General features: G+C 41.2%; 2 protein-coding genes across 4 annotated transcripts in view; both read left to right on the top strand.

Annotated features, from left to right (window-relative positions):
- The window catches only part of LOC124001549 (protein PALS1-like), a 58,967-nt gene extending 51,718 nt beyond the window's left edge, over positions 1-7,249 (top strand). For both annotated transcript variants that reach the window (XM_046308433.1, XM_046308432.1), the window contains 4 exons: positions 2,887-3,054; positions 3,296-3,498; positions 4,048-4,158; positions 4,315-7,249. In XM_046308433.1, the coding sequence (XP_046164389.1) occupies positions 2,887-3,054; positions 3,296-3,498; positions 4,048-4,158; positions 4,315-4,491 (659 nt within the window). In that variant the 3' untranslated portion in view covers positions 4,492-7,249. The remainder of the gene's footprint in view (positions 1-2,886; positions 3,055-3,295; positions 3,499-4,047; positions 4,159-4,314) is intronic.
- A 2,396-nt stretch (positions 7,250-9,645) lies between these two features.
- Positions 9,646-20,071, top strand: LOC124002126 (eukaryotic translation initiation factor 2 subunit 1-like). 2 transcript variants are annotated; one of them, XM_046309417.1, is made up of 8 exons: positions 9,646-9,798; positions 10,322-10,527; positions 10,731-10,810; positions 11,971-12,122; positions 12,401-12,507; positions 13,401-13,498; positions 18,512-18,655; positions 18,891-20,071. In XM_046309417.1, the coding sequence occupies exons 2-8, from the start codon at positions 10,347-10,349 to the stop codon at positions 19,014-19,016; spliced, it is 888 nt and encodes a 295-aa protein (XP_046165373.1). In that variant the 5' UTR covers positions 9,646-9,798; positions 10,322-10,346; the 3' UTR covers positions 19,017-20,071. The 2 variants fall into 2 exon arrangements, with proteins under 2 accessions (XP_046165373.1, XP_046165372.1); XM_046309416.1 differs by having other exon boundaries at positions 10,286-10,527.
- Positions 20,072-20,451: the final 380 nt, after the last annotated feature.

Here is a 20,451-nt window from a genome sequence, read left to right as displayed (position 1 = left end):
AATGATGTTTTTTGAAATTTTCACAAATGAATTAAAAACAAAAAGCTGAAACGTCTTGCGAGAATAAGTATTCATTCATTTATTTAAATAAGTTTGGAAGATAAAATTAGCTTTACATATCACATAAGTTGCATGGACTCCCTCTGTGTGCAATAATGATTTAACATGACTACTTCATCTCTGTACCACACACGTACAATTATCTGTAACGTCCCTCAGTCGAACAGTGAATTTCAACCACAAAGACCAGGGAGGTTTTCCAATGCCACGCAAAGAAGGGCACCTATTGGTAGATAGTCAACATCTGCTTTTTTATTTTTACCTTTCACTTTGAGCATGATGAAGTTATTATTACACTTTGGATGGTGAATCAATACACCCAGTCATTACAAAGATACAGGTATCCTTCCTAACTGAGTTGCCGGAGAGGAAGGAAACCACTCGGAATTCACCATGAGGTCAATGGTTACATTAAAACAGTTTAATATCTGTGTAGCTGTGATAAGAGAACTGAGGATGGATCAACAACATTGTAGTTACTCCAGAATACTAACCAAATTGATGACTGAAAAGGAAGCAGAATAAAAATATTCCAAAACATGCATCCTGTTTGCAACTAAAGTAATACTGCAAATTAACAATTAACTTTCAATCATGAATACAAAGTGTTTGGGGCAAATCCAATACAGCACATCACTGAATACAACTCTCCATATTTTCAAGGATAGTGGTGGCTCCATCATGTTATAGTTTTAAAAAATGTAATAAAATCCTGAACTCAGCAAAAAAAGAAACGTCCTCACGCTGTCAAGTGCATTTATTTTCAGCAAACTTCACGTGTAAATATTTGTATGAACATAACTAGATTCAACAACTGAGACATAAACTGAACAAGTTCCATAGACATGTGACTAACAGAAATGGAATAATGTGTCCCTGAACAAAGGGGGGGTTAAAATCAAAAGTAACTGTCAGTATCTGGTGTGGCCACCATCCAGCTGCATTAAGTACTGCAGTGCATCTCCTCATGGACTGCACCAGATTTGCCAGTTCTTGCTGTGAGATGTTACCCCACTCTTCTACCAAGGCACCTGCAAGTTCCTGGACATTTCTTGGGGGAATGGCCCTAGCCCTCACCCTCCGGTCCCAGACATGCTCAATAGGATTGAGATCTGGGCTCTTCTCTTCGCTGGCCATGACAGAACACTGGCATTCCTGTCTTGCAGGAAATCACGTACAGAAATTAGCAGTATGACTGGTGGCATTGTAGGAGGATGTCTTCCCTGTAACGCACAGCGTTGAGATTGCCTGCAATGACAACAAGCTCAGTCCAATGATGCTGTGACACACCACCCCAGACCATGATGGACCCTCCACCTCCAAATCGATCCCGCTCCAAAGTACAGGCCTTGGTGTAAACGCTCATTCCTCCGACGATAAACGTGTATCCGACCATCAACCCTGGTGAGACGACAACCGCGACTCGTCAGTAAAGAGCACTTTTTGCCAGTCCTGTCTGGTCCAGCGAGGGTGAGTTTGTGCCCATAGGTGACGTTGTTCCTGTTGATGTCTGGTGAGGACCTGCCTTACAACAGGCCTACAAGCCCTTAGTCCAGCCTCTCTCAGCCTATTGCGGACAGTCTGAGCACTGATGGCGATATTGTGCGTTCGTCTTAGGTGTCTCACAGTACGGACATTGCAATTTATTTCCCTGGCCACATCTGCAGTCCTCATGCCTCCCTGCAGCATACCAAAGGCACATTCACACAGACGAGCAGGGACCCTGGGCATCTTTCTTTTGTTGTTTTTCAGAGTCAGTAAAATGGCCTCTTTAGTGTCCTAAATTTTCATAACTGTGACCTTAATTGCCTACCGTCTGTAAGCTGTTAGTGTCTTAACGACCGTTCCACAGGTGCATGTTCATTAATTGTTTATGGTTCATTGAACAAACACGGGAAACAGTGTTTAAACCCTTTACAATGAAGATCTGTGAAGTTAATTTGTAAAAAAAAAAAAATATATATATGAAAGACAGTGTCCTGAAAAAGGGACATTTCTTTTTTGGCTGAGTTTAAAGGAAAATCTGGTTCAGTCTTCATCTACTAGTGTCTGGTGGACAGCCTTAACCTTTCAGCTGGACAATAACCTTAACCACAAGGCCAAATCTACACTTGAGTTGCTTACCAAGAAGACTGTTCCTCTAAAGAGGGGCGGAGTTAGATTTTCAAGTAGATTTAAGTTAAAACTATGGCAAGACCTGAAAATGGTTGTCTAGCAATGATCAACAACCAATTTGTTGTACGTATGTAAATGAGATATATCTATATTTAATTTTCTATAAATTAGCGAACATTTCTAAAAATGTTTTCACTTTGTCATTATGGGGTAATGTGTGTAGATGAGTAATCCCAGTCAAAACTGTTCGCTGCCCTGGCCCCCCCAATGGTGGAACAAACTCCCTCACGACGCCAGGACAGCGGAGTCAATCACCACCTTCCGGAGACACCTGAAACCCCACCTCTTTAAGGAATACCTAGGATAGGATAAGTAATCCCTCTCCCCCCCCCCCCCCCTTAAGATTTAGATGCACTATTGTAAAGTGACTGTTCCACTGGATGTCATAAGGTGAATGCACCAATTTGTAAGTCGCTCTGGATAAGAGCGTCTGCTAAATGACTTAAATGTAATGTAATGTAATCCATTTTCAATTCAGGCTGTAACATCAAAATATGTAATTAGTTATGGTATGAATACTTTCTAAAGGCACTGTATGTCGACGTTTCAGTTAAAGGTCTTTCTCAGTCTCCAAGTCTCTCTCTCGAGCCAACGATATGAATGCTGTTTGATATGAAATTAAAACAGTCTGGTTATCTGCTTCCCCCCCAGATTATGACAACGAGGAGATCCTGACCTATGAGGAGATGGCGCTCTACCACCAGCCAGCCAATCGCAAGCGGCCCATTGCTCTGATTGGTCCTCCCAACTGTGGGCAGAACGAGCTAAGACAGAGACTGCTGTCCAGCGAGCCAGACAGATTTGGAGGAGCTGTCCCACGTAAGTGTGTTTGTGTGAATTCCTGTGTGCATTTTCAAGCGTTAACTTTCCCCTTGAACTGCACACCTCAGTGCTTAGTATTACTCAAGACATATAGAATTTGGTTCATGAGAATTGTCATTTTTGTTAATTCCAGAATTGTTTAATGGTTTTGTGGCCGTTGTCTGTTCCCCTGTCCTGTTCATTTTTTAAATGTTTATTAAAAGCAATACAAATGTTGATAAAAGTGGGTTTATTCCAGACACGACACGCAACAGGCGTGATGTGGAGGTGAGTGGGAGGGACTACCACTTCGTCTCTCGTCAGGCCTTTGACATGGACGCCACCGCAGGGAAGTTCATCGAGTCGGGAGACTTTGAGAAGAACCTGTACGGAACCAGTACCGACTCTGTCCGTCAACTCATTAACACGGGCAAGATCTGTCTGCTCTGTTTGCACACACAGGTGAGGACGGGGGGAGTAGAGAGACGGAGGGAGGGGGAGAGGTAGGGAGAGGGGGCAAAGGCCTGTCTTCTGTGTCTGCACACCCAGGTGAGGTAAGGACGGGGAGAGAGGTGAGACCAACAGGGAAAAGAAGAGGATAAAGGCGTCTGCATGCTTCCCAGCCGAAACAGTTCGGACTAGTTGTTCAGGCACACAAAATATTTTCTTGAGGAAGCAGGGAAGTCTGCAGCCGAAGTCTACTCCCCTTCATCGGTGATTGGTCAACAGTAGGGATTCTTCAATATCTTAAATTGTTTCTGACTATTTAGAGGAAGTGTGTACTGGCTACGGTATCGCAAAATGGACAAGTGGTACTATTGTTGCTTTTTTTTCTTTCAAGCGTAGGTCTTTTTAAGGGAGTATGCGAGCATACACGCTACACTCTAGCCAAACTAAAGCATGCTGATGCCTTAAGAGAGCATAAAATGTCTGTTGCTGCTGTCTGACTGTGAGTCCCACCCCCCCTCTTTCTCTCTCCCCCTTCTTTCTCTCTCCTTTCTCTCGCTATAGTCGCTGAAGATTCTGCGTAACTCTGATCTGAAGCCTTACATAATCTTCATCGCTCCTCCCTCCCAAGAACGGTTGCGAGCCCTTCTGGCCAAGGAGAGCAAGAACCCAAAGGTAGTCATTTAAACACATCACAATCTGTTTTCTTATCTTTTTTTAGTAAAATGTATCTAATAAGCCTTAGTAAAGTTAACTCACTTGACATCAAGCTAATGTAGTGACACATGCTCTGTGTTCCATCTCTTATCTCCTACCCTTTCTCTACCTAAGCCGGAGGAGCTGCGAGACATCATCGAGAAAGCCCGTGAGATGGAGCAGAACTTTGGCCACCTGTTTGACGCAGCCATCGTGAACACAGACCAGGACAAGGCATATCAGGAGCTGCTGAGGCTCATCAACAAACTGGACACTGAGCCACAGTGGGTCCCCTCCTCCTGGCTACGTTGAAGCAGCAATATAATACAGACACAACACTAACCTGACACAGCACTCACTGGTTCAATGAAGAGCTAGAGCTACCCTGGATCATGGACATTAGTTGCCCAGGGGGAAGACAATGATTAGCTGAAAATTTGCCTTGCCTCCATTCTCCAACCAGAATCACAGTATGAGACTAGTGGAAGATCCTCAATCAACACTCAATCTGAAGATGAATAAAACACTTAATGCTTATCACTACATGTGATGTTGAACTGAACTGAGCCGAGCTCTTCTCTTCCCTTCTGAGACTGCCTGGGGAAATTAATTATTGTCTTATTATTGCTCTGATTATTTGTCCTTTTTTCGTTGCTGGATTTCTCTTCACTAAATTAACTTTTCACATTCCAGAGAAGTATGTAAAGACTTGGCACTTGGTGGCAGAAATCGAATTAGTGCTTCTATTCAGCTTTTGATAACTATTTATAATTGTAAATATATTCTATTTTTAAGAAGCTTTCAATAATAAGAAGAACCCATAGCTTCTATCTATGGCAGGGATGGGCAACTTTGATAGGGGTTGGGGCCACAAAAAAAATCTCAACTCATCATGAGGGGCTGCAGTGGCTTGCAGGTCTGCGTACCCACATCCATACCCAGACATGGTCAGAGCTTGCCTTAGCATTTTGGGGGCTCTAAGTGAAATGTTGTTGGGCCCCCCACCCCACTTTGTGAGCATAAAATGTCTTTGGGGGAAGGGGGCAGTGAAAAACTCATACACAAAACTATAGACACGCACACTGGTTGTACCCTTGCTGTTTCCTTGACCCCGTGTGTGAGGTCGGGTGTGTGTGTTTGTTCAGTAATGTATCATCACCTTTGCTCACCTAATTGTATCATCGGGCCATCACCTTTGCTCACCTAATGAAACCATTTGTGAGGTGATAACATCCTGGTGTAGGACTATGGGTCCTGATCAGTTATTTACTATATAGGGAATAGGGTGCCATTTGGGACGCAGTCATGATCTCTGCATCTGGCCTCTATCCTCTAAACTAGAGCAGCCCTGCTTTCAAATACTATTTGGATCTTTGAAAACAGAATTGTTTGAGAACGGTAAATCCCTACCCAAACTGTCTCTCCAGGTCAGCAAAAAGCAAAACCTTAAGTATTTGAAAGATTTAAAATGCTATTTGAACCCTGGTCTGCACTAGAGCACTGTATAATGCTGGAGGTTCATCTGAATGTTTTTTTTTGACACCACATTAATTAGACAATCTGATTTGAGAGATGGTGAAGAGCCACTTTCTCCGACTTACCTTATACTCTTTTCACACTATCATGCCAACCAAAACTGGAGTGTGCTGGCTCTGACATTTTCATATTTTCCTTTCCAGGAAATATGGTGGATCGTAACCAGGTCAGTGCAGTAAAGCTTGGCTCAGTAGTGTGAAAAGGGTACTGGAGGATAAACCAGTCCTAACACACTACACACCTTACCTCTACCCAAGCACTACGAGTCATCGCTAAATAGAAAACTGTCCTGTCCCGAATCACAGGATTTAAACCAACAGTGATGATATTGAAGAAAGATTATTAGAGGTGTTTAAAAGTTATGACACTAAAATCTTGAGGGGTAACTTTATCTATGTCTTCATTTTCTTGATCTCAGTATTCGTCATGCACACTTCCTGTGCTAATCTGTAGGATTGTGACCATTAGAAATTGAATTATATTTTAAAGTGTAACCAGCAGTATTCTATTCATGGAAAACACTAAGGAACATCTGAGCACCGCTGTCTGTGGGATTCTCTTAATAATCAATACTTCATAAATGCTTTGTTTGAAATCGATGCATTTTATAATTCACTTCAATGCATTATAACCTATCCAACTATGCTGTATTTTAATCCAGTAGTATTCACCTCATGCGACATCTTAAATGTGTGATTTTATTATTTGTCAGTGATTTTTCAAAGCTATTATTGAAATTTTGTTCTACTTTTTGATATGGGTCTGAAATTAACTCGACCGAACTGAAAAATAGTTGTTTTTGCATCTGGTGTTTATGATCATAGGTTTCAGCTCACCTCACTTGATTATAATATGCTGACTTTGTGTGATTGTCTTTGTGTGTGTGTGCGCGTGCGTGCGTGCGTGCGTGTGTGTGTGTGTGTGTGTGCATTCACAGAGACAGGACTGTCACTGTAATGCAGGCAAGTATTATCTCTAGTAGACAACGGGAAATAGTTTTGCAAAGACCATTTCACATTTATTTTTGATTATTGATGATAATCATGGTGTATCTAGATACTTAACATTTGATGTATTTATAATGTTAAAGATAGATTTAAGTACAGAGTAATGCACCTGTAGAATGATGACTCGAATGCCTATCCATCCCTCCGTTGTGGATCAAACTTCAGGAACCGCTCAGTGCTAGCCTGATCCCGGATCTGTGTTTTTTACGCTGCTCCTCTGGCGTTTTGTCATGTTTCCCATAGAAGTTGGCTACATAGGGCCATATTTAGTTTCTCAGAGTAGAAGTGCTGATTTAGGATCAGGTCATCCCTATTCATTGTTATTATTATCAAAAAGGGGGAAATTATCTTAGATCAGCACTCCTATTCTGAGAATGGTGGCCATTCAGATCTGGGACCAGTCTAGTTCAGAATGTCTATCCCTTTTTAGTATACACAGTACACACCTTGTGTAGATTTGCGCCGTTAACTGGGAAGTAGAACTAATGAATGTAAAGTTGCTGTATTATTAAAAATCACTTTCTTTAGATCTGTTTTTGTATGAATTATTCAAGTGGATTAAATACCAGATTGATAGAAGTAGAGGCGGGTTATTTTATTTATTCAGCACTGTTTAAAGAGCTGCTGTAGAAATTATAGGAATGTATGATGATGCCAAGAGGTCAGACTACAGAGATTGTGGGGTCAGAGTTGATTGACACTAAAATATAGATAAGATAACGGAACTTGAGTGAGATTGAAACCTTTTTCATTGTATGATCATGTCCTCCTTTAAAAGATCTGACAGGGGTATTCAAACATTTGGCACATTAATTTGAATCTCAAAGCAAGGTGGAGCCATTAAACCTAAATTACTTTTCTTGAACTAAGGCCAGTCTCCTCAGACTTGGCGGCAGCATCAAGCGTAGTCAACAGCCACTCCCTGAGGGGGAAGAGTATGAGGTATGCACTAATTTCTATGCCATGTAATATGTAAGTGGTCAACTCAACACAGAAGTGTACAAACATTCCATGCCATGTGCTTTCCATGACATAGACTGACCCTGTGAATCCAAGTAAAAGCTATGATCCCTTATAGATGTCACTTTTTAAATCCACATTAATCAGTGTAGATGAAGTGGAGTAGATGGGTTAAAGAAGGATTTTTACGCCTTGAGACAATTGAGGAACACTTTCGACACCTTGTAGAGTCTATGCAATGGCAAATTGAGGGCAAAAGCGGGGGTAAGTGCAACTCAAATGCATTTGTCACATGCGCTGAATACACCTTACAGTGAAATGCTTACTTACAAGGCCTTAACTGACAATGCAGTTCAAGAAATAGTTTAAAGTATTTACATAAATAAATGAAAGTAAAACAATAAAATAATATATACAGGGGGTACAGGTTAGTTAAGGTAATTTGTACATGGGGTAAAGTGACTGCATAGATAATAAATGGCGAGTGGCAGCAGTATAAAAACAAAGGGGCGGTGTCAATGTAAGTAGTCCTGGTGGCCATCTGATTAATTGTTCAGCAATCTTATGTCTTGGGGGTAGAAGCTGTTAAGGAGCCTTTTGGACCTAGACTTGGCGTTCCTTTTACAATTCTTTGGTCCTTCCTCTGACATCGCCTAGTATATAGGTTCTGGTTTGCATGAAGCTTGGCCCCAGTAATGTACTGGGCCGAACGTACTACCCTCTGTAGCGCCGGTCGGATGGCGAGCAGTTGCTATACCAGGAGGTGATGCAACTGGTCAGGATGCTCTCGATGGTGCAAGCTGTAGAACTTTTTGAGAATCTGGGGACCCATGTGAAATCTTTTCAGTCTCCTGGGGGGTAAAATGTGTTGTAGTGCCCTCTTCACAACTGTCTTGGTTTGTTTGGACCATGATAGTTTATTGGTGATGTGGACACCAAGGAACTTAACTCTCGACCCGCTCCAATTCAGGCCCGTCGATGTGAATGGGTGCATGTTCGGCCCTCCTTTTCCTGTAGTCCACAATCAGCTCCTTTGTCTTGCTCACGTTGAGGGAGAGGTTGTTGTCCTGGCACCACACTGCCAGGTCTCTGAGCTTCCTGTAGGCCGTCTCGTCATTGTCGGTGATCAGGCCTACCATTGTTGTCGTCAGCAAACTTAATGATGGTGTTGGAGTCGTGCTTGGCCACGCAGTCTTTGGTGTACAGGAGGGGACAAAGCACGCACCCCTGAGGGGCCCCCATGTTGAGGATCAACGTGGCAGATCTGTTGTTGCCTACCCTTACCACCTTACCGGCCCATCAGGAAGTCCAGGATCTAGTTTCAGAGGGATGTAGTCCCAGGGTCCTTAGCTTAGTGATGAGCTTTGTGGGCACTATGGTGTTTTTAACACTGAGCTGTAGTCAATGAACAGCATTCTCACGTAGGTGTTCCTTTTGTCTAGGAGGGAAAGACACTTGCCAGTTGGTCAGCGCACACGTTCTGCTATTCTGTCTGGCCCTGTGGCCTTGTGAATGTTGACCTGTTTAAAGGTCTTGTTCACATCGGCAATGGAGAGTGATCACACAGTCGTTATTGAACAGCTGGTGCTCTCATGCATCTTTCAGTGTTGCTTGCCTCAAAGAGAGTATAAAAGGCATTTAGCTCATCTGGTAGGCTTGCGTCACTGGGCAACTCATGGTTGGGTTTCCGTTTGTAGTCTAATAGTTGGCAAGCCCTGCCACATCTATCGAGCGTCAGAGCCGGTGTAGTAGGATTCAATCTTAGTCCTGTAACTCAATATTAGGAAGGTGTTTTTAATGTTTTGTGTACTCTGTGTCTACCAGTGTCTTTGTTAAACTTGCTTCAAAACACTCACAGGGTGACACCTTGTGGAGAAATCAAACTGCTAATTTCAATGGGAAATCTATTTGGTAAAATACCGATGGTATTTTTTTGGAGTGCATGTTTCCAGTTCCGCTTCCGGGTAAGTTTAAGTTGTCGCCTCGTTCACGCATGTTGATGAAACAGTCGAATTTTATCCCCTCAACTGATACATTTCAATTGCTACAGTTTAATGTAATAACTTATAATACAGACATTCATATAGTTAAGTATCAAGTTGTGGATCTATATAAGGTGAGTATAACGTTTGATTGTGAAGTTCTGAAAGAATGAATGATTGGTGAACGGATGAGACTCAAAAGCGTTACGTTAGCCAGTTAACATTAGCTAACCTGTCCCTCAGGCTAGTATTCTATCGAGCTGGTTTTCTAGCTACATGTGAATGTGTTTTAGCTAGATAAGGTTGGTTAGATTTGCTTTGCTAGTTAACTAGAAACCCATCATTCAGAATAAGCTGGCAGTCACTGTCAGCTGTTTGCTACTGCAAGATAACGTTAACCTTTGTACTGTATAAGTAGCAGGCTTTCTTCCAACAACGTATACATCTGTTCACCTACTTAGTTCTCTGCCCATGATCATTTGCTATATAATGATCTACATTTTGCAAGCATTACGCCTGCTTGGCAAAGTGTGATAACATACAGGCAGAATGAGAATGCAATGACTACTATCTTCTACTGCTTACTCACATACTTGAAATCATCTTGACCACCGAGTGCAGGATGCCATCGATCAGCTGTAGATTCTACCAGCACAGGTTTCCAGAGGTGGACGATGTTGTGATGGTCAACGTGCGCTCCATCGCAGAGATGGGAGCCTACGTAAGTCTACTGGAGTACAACAACATTGAAGGCATGATCCTCCTTAGCGAGTTGTCTCGCAGACGTATCCGCTCCATCAACAAACTCATCAGGATCGGACGCAACGAGTGTGTGGTCGTCATCCGAGTGGATAAGGAGAAAGGTGAGAGGAAAAATGCTCTGAATGTGATGGGTTGACATGTAGCCTGGTCCCATATTTTTTTGTGTTGCCTTGCCAACTCTTGTCACAGATAACCATAAGATTTGGCAAGACAGAAATAGATCTGGGACTAAGCTAGTTGTCCTGTTCTCATTGTGATAGGAATATACTATACCGGTTCATTTCCCTGCACTCTCTCTCTCTAGGTTACATTGATCTATCCAAGAGAAGAGTTTCACCCGAGGAGGCAATCAAGTGCGAAGACAAATTCACCAAATCCAAAACGGTAGGTTATCTAAATCCTCGCATTATAAGACTGAAAGTGCAAAACAAAAAGTCCTTGTTTTTACATGTCCCTTCCATGTACCGTCTGACTTCTAGGAAGATTTTAACCCACTTAAGCAAAGCCTTTCTCCAAGATTTTACCATCATTGTAAAGCCCTAGTTATTTGGTTGCTTTGATGGTAATTTCTGAACTTGTCCTGTGTAGCTCAGTTGGTAGAGCATGGCGCTTGTAACGCCAGGGTAGTGGGTTCAATCCCCGGGACCACCCATACGTAGAATGTATGCACACATGACTGTAAGTCGCTTTGGATAAAAGCGTCTGCTAAATGGCATATATTATTTATTATTATATTAACTTGATTATCTATTAGTGAATAATTTACTGTCCCTCATTTATGGTCAACCCTGTTACGTGAACTGAACTATATTTAATATGGTGATACTATTCCTTTTTAAATATATATTTTTTAAGATACATTGAACATCTAATAGTCAAATCATAGTGTAAAAGCAGGTGAGCTAGTTCTGCTCTTTTTGGCAATTTTCTGGTGTTTTGTGGTGGGAAACTGAGTGGGTCGAGCATAACGTCATTCATTACCTGTAGATAGAAAGGCTAGAATTGTTTTTGTTTTTTAAACGTTTTTGTGAAGCTTTCATTCAATTGCCGCTCCCTTTTGCACACGACAAGCTCCCCTGTCACAAGGGGATTTATGCATGATTTAATATTAAATCGTCAATCCTGTTACTTCATTTGGCACTTACGTTTACATTTGAGTAATTTGGCAGATGCTCTTATCCAGAGCATTCTTCTTAAAATACCTAGATGAGACACAACCACATATCACACATGTAAGTACATTCTTCCTCAAATTTACTGTAGTCATTTTTTTTTTACCTGTTGATTGCTTTTTATGACAATGTTCAAATTTGGTGAAATAAATGTTGTTTTTTTATATATATATCTTTTTACCAATAAACACTTCTCAAAAGTCGCAGAGTTGGTGGAACAACCCTAGTACAATATACTCTTTTGCCATGGGCTGACAATGTAGAAGGGCTGGTTATGTTAAGTTTTGGTACTCTTAGACGTGTTGTCAACTGATATATTCAGATATCATTTCTGGAGGGGAACCTAGACTTGTGTGTCTTCTGTCATGACAGGTGTACAGCATATTGAGGCATGTGGCTGAGGTTCTGGAGTACACCAAAGATGAGCAGCTGGAGAGCCTGTTCACCCGCACCGCCTGGGTGTTTGATGAGAAGTACAAACGGCCTGGATACGGAGCCTATGATGTCTTCAAACAGGCTGTGGCGTAAGTACTGACAACCTGGTCAGGGTTGGTGGACGGGATTCTCTTATTTAGACATTTATCCACAAAAATATGATTTTCCATTCTTAGTTTCAAACAGACTTATGGAACTAGAAATGGAAGAAAAATATTCCATAGATTAGTCTCCTGGTTAGATACAAATTTGCCCAAGCGAGACTAGAAAAAAAAAAGTTTCTCTTGCATCAATAGACATATTATTTAGCTATTGCCCTGGACCTCCCAGGATTGAATGTGTTAATGACTGGTGTTTTGGCCCACAGGGACCCAGCCGTTTTAGATTGTCTGGACCTGACAGAGGAGGAGAAGGCTGTCCTCATTGACAACATCAACAGAAGACTGACCCCACAAGCTGTCAAAATCAGGGCAGGTATGTACACCTAACACTTACCTGGGTACATGTACATCATATACACAGCAGTGTCTTGGTGAATCTTGATATAGCATTATAGTAATGTGTTAGCAGTGGCGGATTTAGAGAGAGGCGACATGGGCAGCCCATGCTGACACGGCACGGGGCGCCCACACCATTTTAAAAATAATAATAATAATAATTTGGAATGGTGACATTTGTGCGATGGGTTATCTATTGCTCATTTGCACATCACATCAATTATATCATGTCACCGTGTGGGACTGTGGGTCAATTAACCTTGTTGGAGTGGGCGCCCTGATTCTAGTTTATGAGCTAGGCATGCTACTGCCTGGGAAGGTCTCCAACTCAGAAGTACGAGATGAGGAGGGGAGCGGGGGTAGGTTGACCTCAGGTCTCCCCACTGGAAGCCCGAGGTAGGGGGAGCGGGGGAATCTGTCAAATAGCGCACCTCTAACTTTGTACAGTACTAATGCAATTAGTTGTGCAATTTAGTTTGTGTTTCTTGTTTGACGTGTAATAAGCAGGTTCTCTTCTTTAAAAGTGTGTTATTCTATTTGTGTGTGTGTGTGTGTGTGTAATATAGGATTTGTGCAATTTAGTTTTATTTGTGTTTTTTTTGTTAGTAATAGTGTAATAATTCAATAATTGTTTTCTTTGTATTTATATACACTTTGTTTCTATTCGTCTTTATTATTACTTTTTGATATTTATTAGTCTTACTTTTGTATATTTTATATTTATATAGTTTAAAATGTTTTGATTATTTGTGTTGTTCCAAATGTCTGAAGGGGGGTTCACCCAGGGAGCCATACAAGCTAGAACTGCCACTGTGTGTTAGAATAATATTTTTGGGAACCCACTTAAGCCAACTCTCATGTCTCCCTCAGACATTGAGGTGGCCTGTTACGGGTATGAGGGGATTGATGCTGTCAAAGAAGCGTTGCGGGCGGGGCTGGGCTGCTCCACAGACGCCATGCCAATCAAGGTAAATAAAACAACAACAAACACCCCTCAATAGTCTGTTTTTTTTACGGACCCAGTTTAAACATAGTATAATCCTAGACCATTGTTATTCAGACAGTTTCAGCAGGAAACCCATTTTTTTCCCCAAGAATGTATTTCCTTAAAAAATGGTTTTATATACACTACCATTAAAAAGTTTGGGGTCACTTAGAAATGTCCTTGTTTTTTAAAGAAAATCAGGTTTTGTCCATTTAAATAATATCAAATTGATCGGAAATACAGTGTAGACATTGTTAATGTTGTAAAATTACTATTGTAGCTGTAAATGGCAGATGTTTTATGGAATATCTACATGGGCGTACAGAGGCCCAAGGCTAATTGATCAGTAGAAAACCCTTTTGCAATTATGTTAGCACAGCTGAAAACTGATTTAAAGAAGCAATAAAACTGGCCTTCTTTAGACAAGTTGAGTATCTGGAGCATCGGCATTTGTGGGTTTGATTACAGGCTCAAACTGGCCAGAAACAAAGAACTTTCTTCTGAAACCCGTCCATCTATTCTTGTCCTGAGCAATGAAGACTATTCCATGCGAGAAATTGCCAAGAAACTGAAGATCTCGTACAACGCTGTGTGCTACTCCCTTCACAGAACAGCGCAAACTGGCTCTAACCAGGATGGCCCCGGTGCACAACTGAGCGAGAGGACAAGTACATTAGTGTCCTAGTTTGAGAAACAGAAGCCTCACAAGTCCTTAACTGGCAGCTTCATTAAATAGTACCCGCAAAACACCAGTTTCAACGTTAACAGTGAAGAGGCAACTCCGGGATGCTGGCCTTCTAGGCAGAGTTGCAAAGAAAAGGCCATATCTCAGACTGGCCAGTAAAAAGAAAATATTAAGAGGGGCAAAATTACACAGACACTGAACAGAGAAAGATTGGAAAAAAGTGTTATGGACAGACTAATCTAAGTTTGAGGTGTTCGGATCACAAAGAAGAACATTCATGAGACGCAGAAAAAAATGAAAATATGCTGGAGGAGTGCTTAACGCCATCTGTCAAGCATGGTGGAGGCAATGTGATGGTCTGGGGGTGCTTTGGTGGTGGTAAAAGTGGGAGATTTGTTCAGGGTAAAAATAATCTTGAAGAAGGAAGGCTATCACCTCATTTTGCAACGCCATGCCATACCCTGTGGACGGTGCTTAATTAGAGCCAATTTCCTCCTACAACAGGACAATGACCCAAAGCACAGCTCCAAACTATGCTAAAACTATTTGGGGAAGAAGCAGTCAGCTGGTATTCTGTCAAATGGAGTGACCAGCACAGTCACCGGATCTCAACCCTGTTGAGCTGTTGTGGGAGCAGCCTGACCGTGTGGTATGTAACAAGTGCCCATCAAGCCAATCCAACTTGTGGGAGGTGCTTCAGGAAGCACGGGGTGAAATCTCCTCAGATAACCGCAACAAATTGACAACTAAGAATGCCAAAGGTCTGCAAGGCTGTAATTGCTGCAAATGGAGGATTCTTTGACGAAAGCAAAGTTTGAAGGACGTTATTTTTTTCAATTAAAAATCATTATTTATAACCTTGTCAACGTCTTGACTATATTTCCTATTCATTTTTCAACTAATTTCATGTATGTTTTCATGGAAAACAAGGACATTTCTAATCCTAGTAAAAAGCCAGTTACGATGACCACTTTATTTTAAGAATGTGAAATGACAGAATAATGGTAGTGATTTATTTCAGCTTTTATTTATTTCATCACATTCCCAGTGGGTCAGAAGTTTTTATAAACGCTCAATTAATATTTGGTAGCATTGCCTTTAAATTGTTGGGTCTAACATTTTGGAAAGCCTTCCACAAGCTTCCCACAATAAGTTGGGTGAATTTTGGCCCATTCCTCCTGACAGAGCTGGTGGAACTGCTTCAGGTTTTGTAGGCCTCCTTGCTCGCACATGCTTTTTCAGTTCTGCCCACAAATGTTCTATAGGATTGAGGTCAGGGCTTTGTGATGGCACATCCAATACCTTGACTTTGTTGTCCTTAAGCCATTTTGCCACAACTTTGAAAGTATGCTTGGGGTCATTGTCCATTTGGAAGACCCATTTGTGACCAAGCTTTAACTTCCTGACTGATGTCTTGAGATGTTGCTTCAATATATCCACATAATTTTCCTGCCTCATGATGCCATCTATTTTGTGAAGTGCACCAGTCCCTCCTGCAGCAAAGCACCCCCACAACATGATGCTGCCACCCCTGTGCTTCATGGTTGGGATGGTGTTTTTTGGCTTGCAAGCCTCTCCCTTTTTCCTCCAAATATAATGGTCAATATGGCCAAACAGCTCTATTTTTGTTTAATCAAACCAGAGGACATTTCTCAAAGTACCATCTTTGTCCCCATGTGCAGTGCAACCCGTAGTCTGGCTTTTTTATGGCGGTTTTGGAGCAGTGGCTTCTTCCTTGCTGAGCGGCCTTTCTGGTTATGGCAATCTAGGACTCATTTTACTGTGGATATAGATAATTTTGTACCGGTTACCTCCCACATCTTCATAAGGTCATTTGCTGGTGTTCTGGGATTGATTTGCACTCTTCGCACCAAAAGAACGTTCTCTAGGTAACAGAACGCGTCTCCTTCCTGAGCGGTATGACGGCTGCATGGTCCCATGGTATTTATACTTGCGTATTATTGTTTGTACAGATGAACGTGGTACCTTCAGGCGTTTGGATATTGTTCCCAAGGATGAACCAGACTTGGAGGTCTACAATTTTTTGGGCTGATTTCTTTTGATTTTCCCATGATGTCAAGCAAAGAGGCACTGAGTTTGAAGGTAGCCCTTGAAATACATCCACAGGTACACCTCCAATTGACTCAAATGATGTTAATTAGCCTATCATAAGCTTCTAAAGCCATGATATCATTTTCTGGAATTTTCCTAGCTGTTTAAAGGCACAGTCAACTTAGTGTATGTAAACTTCTGACCCACTGGAATTGCGATACAGTGAAATAATCTGTCTGTAAACAATTGATGGGAAAATTACTTGTGTCATGCACAAAGTAGATGTCCTAACCGACTTGCCAAAATGATAGTTCAACAAGAAATTTGTGGAGTGGTTGAAAAATTAGTTTTAATGAATCCAACCTAAGTGTATGTAAACTTCCGACTTAAACTGTTCATACATACATACAGCTCAGGAAAAAAAATGAAGAGACCACTGCGATGATCAGTTTCTCTGGTTTTACTATTTATAGGTCTGTGGCAAATGGCAACTGGTCAAAATAACAAACAATATGCACTGTTGTCAGACCTCGAATAATGCAAAGAAAATAAGTTAATATTCATTTTTAAACAACTCAATACAAATGTTTTAATTTAGGAAGAGTTCAGAAGTAAATATTTGGTGGAATAACCCTGATTTTCAATCACAGCTTTCATGCGTCTTGGCTTGCCAAGTCTTTCACATTGATGTTGGGTGACTTTATGCCCCTCCCGGCACAAATATTCAAGCAGCTCAGCTTTGTTTGATGGCTTGTGACTATCCATATTCCTGTTGATCACATTCCAGAGGTTTTCAGTTGTCATTTTCTGAAAAGAAATGCTCTAAATGACAATATTTTTATTTGGAAATTGGGAGGAATGTTGTCAGTAATTTATAGAATAAAACAAAAATGTTAATTTTACCCAAGCACATACCCATAAATAGTAAAGCCAGAGAAACTGATTGTTTTGCAGTGGTCATTTTGCAGTATTCGGAGCCCTTGACTTTTTCCAAATTTTGATACTTTACAGCCTTATTCTAAAATGGATTCAATTGTTGTTTTTTCCCCCTCATTTATCTACACACAATACCCAAAAATGGAAAAGCAACAACGGGTTTTTTGACATTTTAGCAAATGTGTATTTAAAAATACATTTAAAAAATCACATTTACATAAGTATTCAGAACCTGTACTCCTCCATGCTTCATGGTGGAATCCACACATGTGGAGATCATCCGTTCACCTACTCTGTGTCTTACAAAGACACTGCGGTTGGAACCAAAAATCTTGAATTTGGACTCATTAGACCAAAGTACAGATTTCCACCAGTCTAATGTCTATTGCTTGTGTTTCTTGGCCCAAACAAGTCTCTTGTTCTTATTGATGTCCTTTAGTAGTGGATTCTTTGCAGCCATGAAGGCCTGATTCGCAGTCCAATTTGTAAGTCGCTCTGGATAAGAGCGTCTGCTAAATGACTTAAATGTAAATGTCTCCTCTGAACAGTTGATGTTGAGATGTGTCTGTTACTTGAGCTCTGAAGCATTTATTTGCACTTTCAATTTCTGAGGCTGGTAACTCAAATAAACGTATCCTCTGCAGCAGAGGTAGCTCTGGAACTTACTTTCCTGTGGCGGTCCTTATGAGAGCCAGTTTCATCATAGCGCTTGATGATTTTTGCGACTGCACTTAAACTTTTTCAATGTTCCATATTGACTGAACTTCATGTCTTAAAGTAATGATGGACTGTCGTTTAACTTTGCCTATTTGAGCTGTTCATGCCATAACATGTATTTTACCAAATATGGCTGTCTTCTGTATACCACCCCTACTTTGTCACAACACATTAAGGAAAGAAATTCCACAAATTAACTTTTAACAAGGCACACCTGTTAACTGAAATGCATTCCAGGTGACTACCTCATGAAGCTGGTTGAGAGAGTGTCAATGGTGTGCAAAGCTGTCATCAAGGCAAAGGATGGCTACTTTGAAGAGTCTCAAATATAAAAAATATATTCTTTGGTTAGATGATTCCACATTGGTTATTTCATAGTTTGGTGTCTTCGCTATTATTCTACGATGTAGAAAATGGTTTAAAAAATAAAGAAAAACCCTTGAAATGAGTAGGTGTGTCCAAACTCTTGACTGGTACTGTATACACATTAAAAATATATATTAAAAAAGACAAAAGCATCCACTGAAAGTGACTTTTAGTCCAAGATCTGTGTCAGGGAAAAGGCTGTATGTATCACCACATATTGTCTCTTTGGGTCCCTGACAGATTAATCTGATAGCGCCGCCGCGCTACGTCATGACCACCACCACACTGGAGCGCACAGAAGGTCTCTCTGTCCTCAACCAGGCCATGGCTGCCATCAAAGAGAAGATTGAGGAGAAGAGAGGCGTGTTTAACATCCAGATGGAGGTCAGTACAATTACCTTATTGTCATAAGTTACATAAAATCATGTTTGCTGTATTTTAATACACTATAGAAAGAGGGGGACAATGGAAAGTCCAAGGTGGGGTGGTTAGAAGTTTCATCTAAATAAAAATATATTTAAAAAATCTCATTAAAACAGTATTATAAACAGCAACAATGTTCTGGACATTGCACCTTCAATGTCCATGTGTTAATGTCTTATGTTTTCCTCCCCTCCAGGCGAAGGTTGTGACAGACATAGATGAGACAGAGCTGGCCCGCCAGCTGGAGCAACTGGAGAGAGAGAACGCTGAGGTGGACGGAGATGACGAAGATGGAGAGATGGAGGCCAAGGCAGAGGACTAAACTAGATGAAGAACTGAGGGATTGGATACGACGACGAGACCAATTATACATATGCAGTCCAGAGCATGTATTCATAAAGCATCTGAGTAGGAGTGCTGGTCTAGGTTCAGACCACCCCACCCCCATATGTAGTCTTATGCATAATGATCTAAAAGGCGAAACTTATCCTAGATCAGAACTCCTATTTTGAGATATTTCATGAATACAGGCCCTGTCTGATGAGATGACGAACTTCATGTCAAATCAAGCATTCTAGAACGTCTCTCCAACTGAACCCTTTGGATCAGTAGCAGGGACCCTCTCAGAGAGACTGATAGAGAGATGGCTACAGGCACTGACTGTCATACTGCCAAACACAGGGCTGGGAAAGGCCTCTGTGATCATACCAATGGACACAATAAAAACTGAATATGATCACTGAACCCTAGCTGTTTGAATTGCATCAGAACGGGTGGGTTTGGGTAGGATTAGCCTATTTGTGCTGTAGCCAACTTCTCTCTGTGTGGAAGAGTTGGCTACAGCACATATAATACAAAATGGGACAAGGCTTGGGTTGGTGGGGCGGTAGCCTGGTCCCATGCTGAATGTTCTTTAACCAACTCTTTGTGACACATACAGTATAGGACCAGGCTAGAGTGAGTAGGGGGTTTGATAGATTCTGAGAAAATAATAAGATGAGTGTTTTATATATAGCAAGGAATGAGTACTTTTGAAAGTGGCCTTGACTGTCTCCCCAACTCCATGAAAGGACAATAGCTTTCTTGTCGTTTTCCAGCTCAATATGGTTCAAGTGAAATGTCGTAAGGGAGAGTATAATGCTCACCTAACCAACTCACACAGATCTTTATAACTTAGGGTGCATTCTGGATGTATTTCTATTTTGACAGGACTACATTCTTAACATTACATTAAACAAATAAAAAAGTACCTTTGTGTTGTCAGGTTAGAAGTGATTGAAAGTGAAGCATGCACTTAAATTATAGCAGAAACTGTTTCAGAAAGGTCAATGTGAGTACTCTAGCCTTTATCAAAGATTAAAAGAGATTTAAATAAGATGTTTTATTGTTGTCACATACACAGGATATGTACAGTGAAATGTGTTGCTTTATATGGTCTGCCATAGCAGTATCAGCACACCTGGTGCAAATTAAGGTTAAGTGCCTTGCTCAAGGGCAAATCAACCTTCAAAATACGCAAGTCGGCAGGACAAGCACGAGATAGTGAGATCCTATTGGCGCGTTCTTGCATATATTTGTGATTTTCCGTTATGGAACGCCTACTCTGAAATGCGCATCTAAACAACGCACTTTTTATAAACTTTGGTAAAAGGTAAAGTCTACATAACTTAATCTACTCTGTTCGTAACATATTCTAGTTCGGGGAACAGAAATTGTATTGAGATCAAATGTTTCATCGATGAGTAAATTGGCACTGC

The sequence above is a fragment of the Oncorhynchus gorbuscha genome, linkage group LG17, assembly GCF_021184085.1.
Source record: "Oncorhynchus gorbuscha isolate QuinsamMale2020 ecotype Even-year linkage group LG17, OgorEven_v1.0, whole genome shotgun sequence".
Classification (NCBI taxonomy): domain Eukaryota; kingdom Metazoa; phylum Chordata; class Actinopteri; order Salmoniformes; family Salmonidae; genus Oncorhynchus; species Oncorhynchus gorbuscha.
Note: the sequence above shows the minus strand (reverse complement) of the source record. Positions and strands in the feature narration are given on the sequence as shown.

What these genes read in the sequence shown, in the direction of transcription:
- LOC124002126 (XM_046309416.1), top strand. Translation starts at nt 10,287, where the DNA reads ATGCCATCGATCAGCTGTAGATTCTACCAGCACAGGTTTCCAGAGGTG. An exon ending in CCGAGTGGATAAGGAGAAAG is followed by an intron (nt 10,528 to 10,730) that starts GTGAGAGGAAAA and finishes CTCTCTCTCTAG; the next exon opens with GTTACATTGATCTATCCAAG. An exon ending in TGTTTAACATCCAGATGGAG is followed by an intron (nt 18,656 to 18,890) that starts GTCAGTACAATT and finishes CCTCCCCTCCAG; the next exon opens with GCGAAGGTTGTGACAGACAT.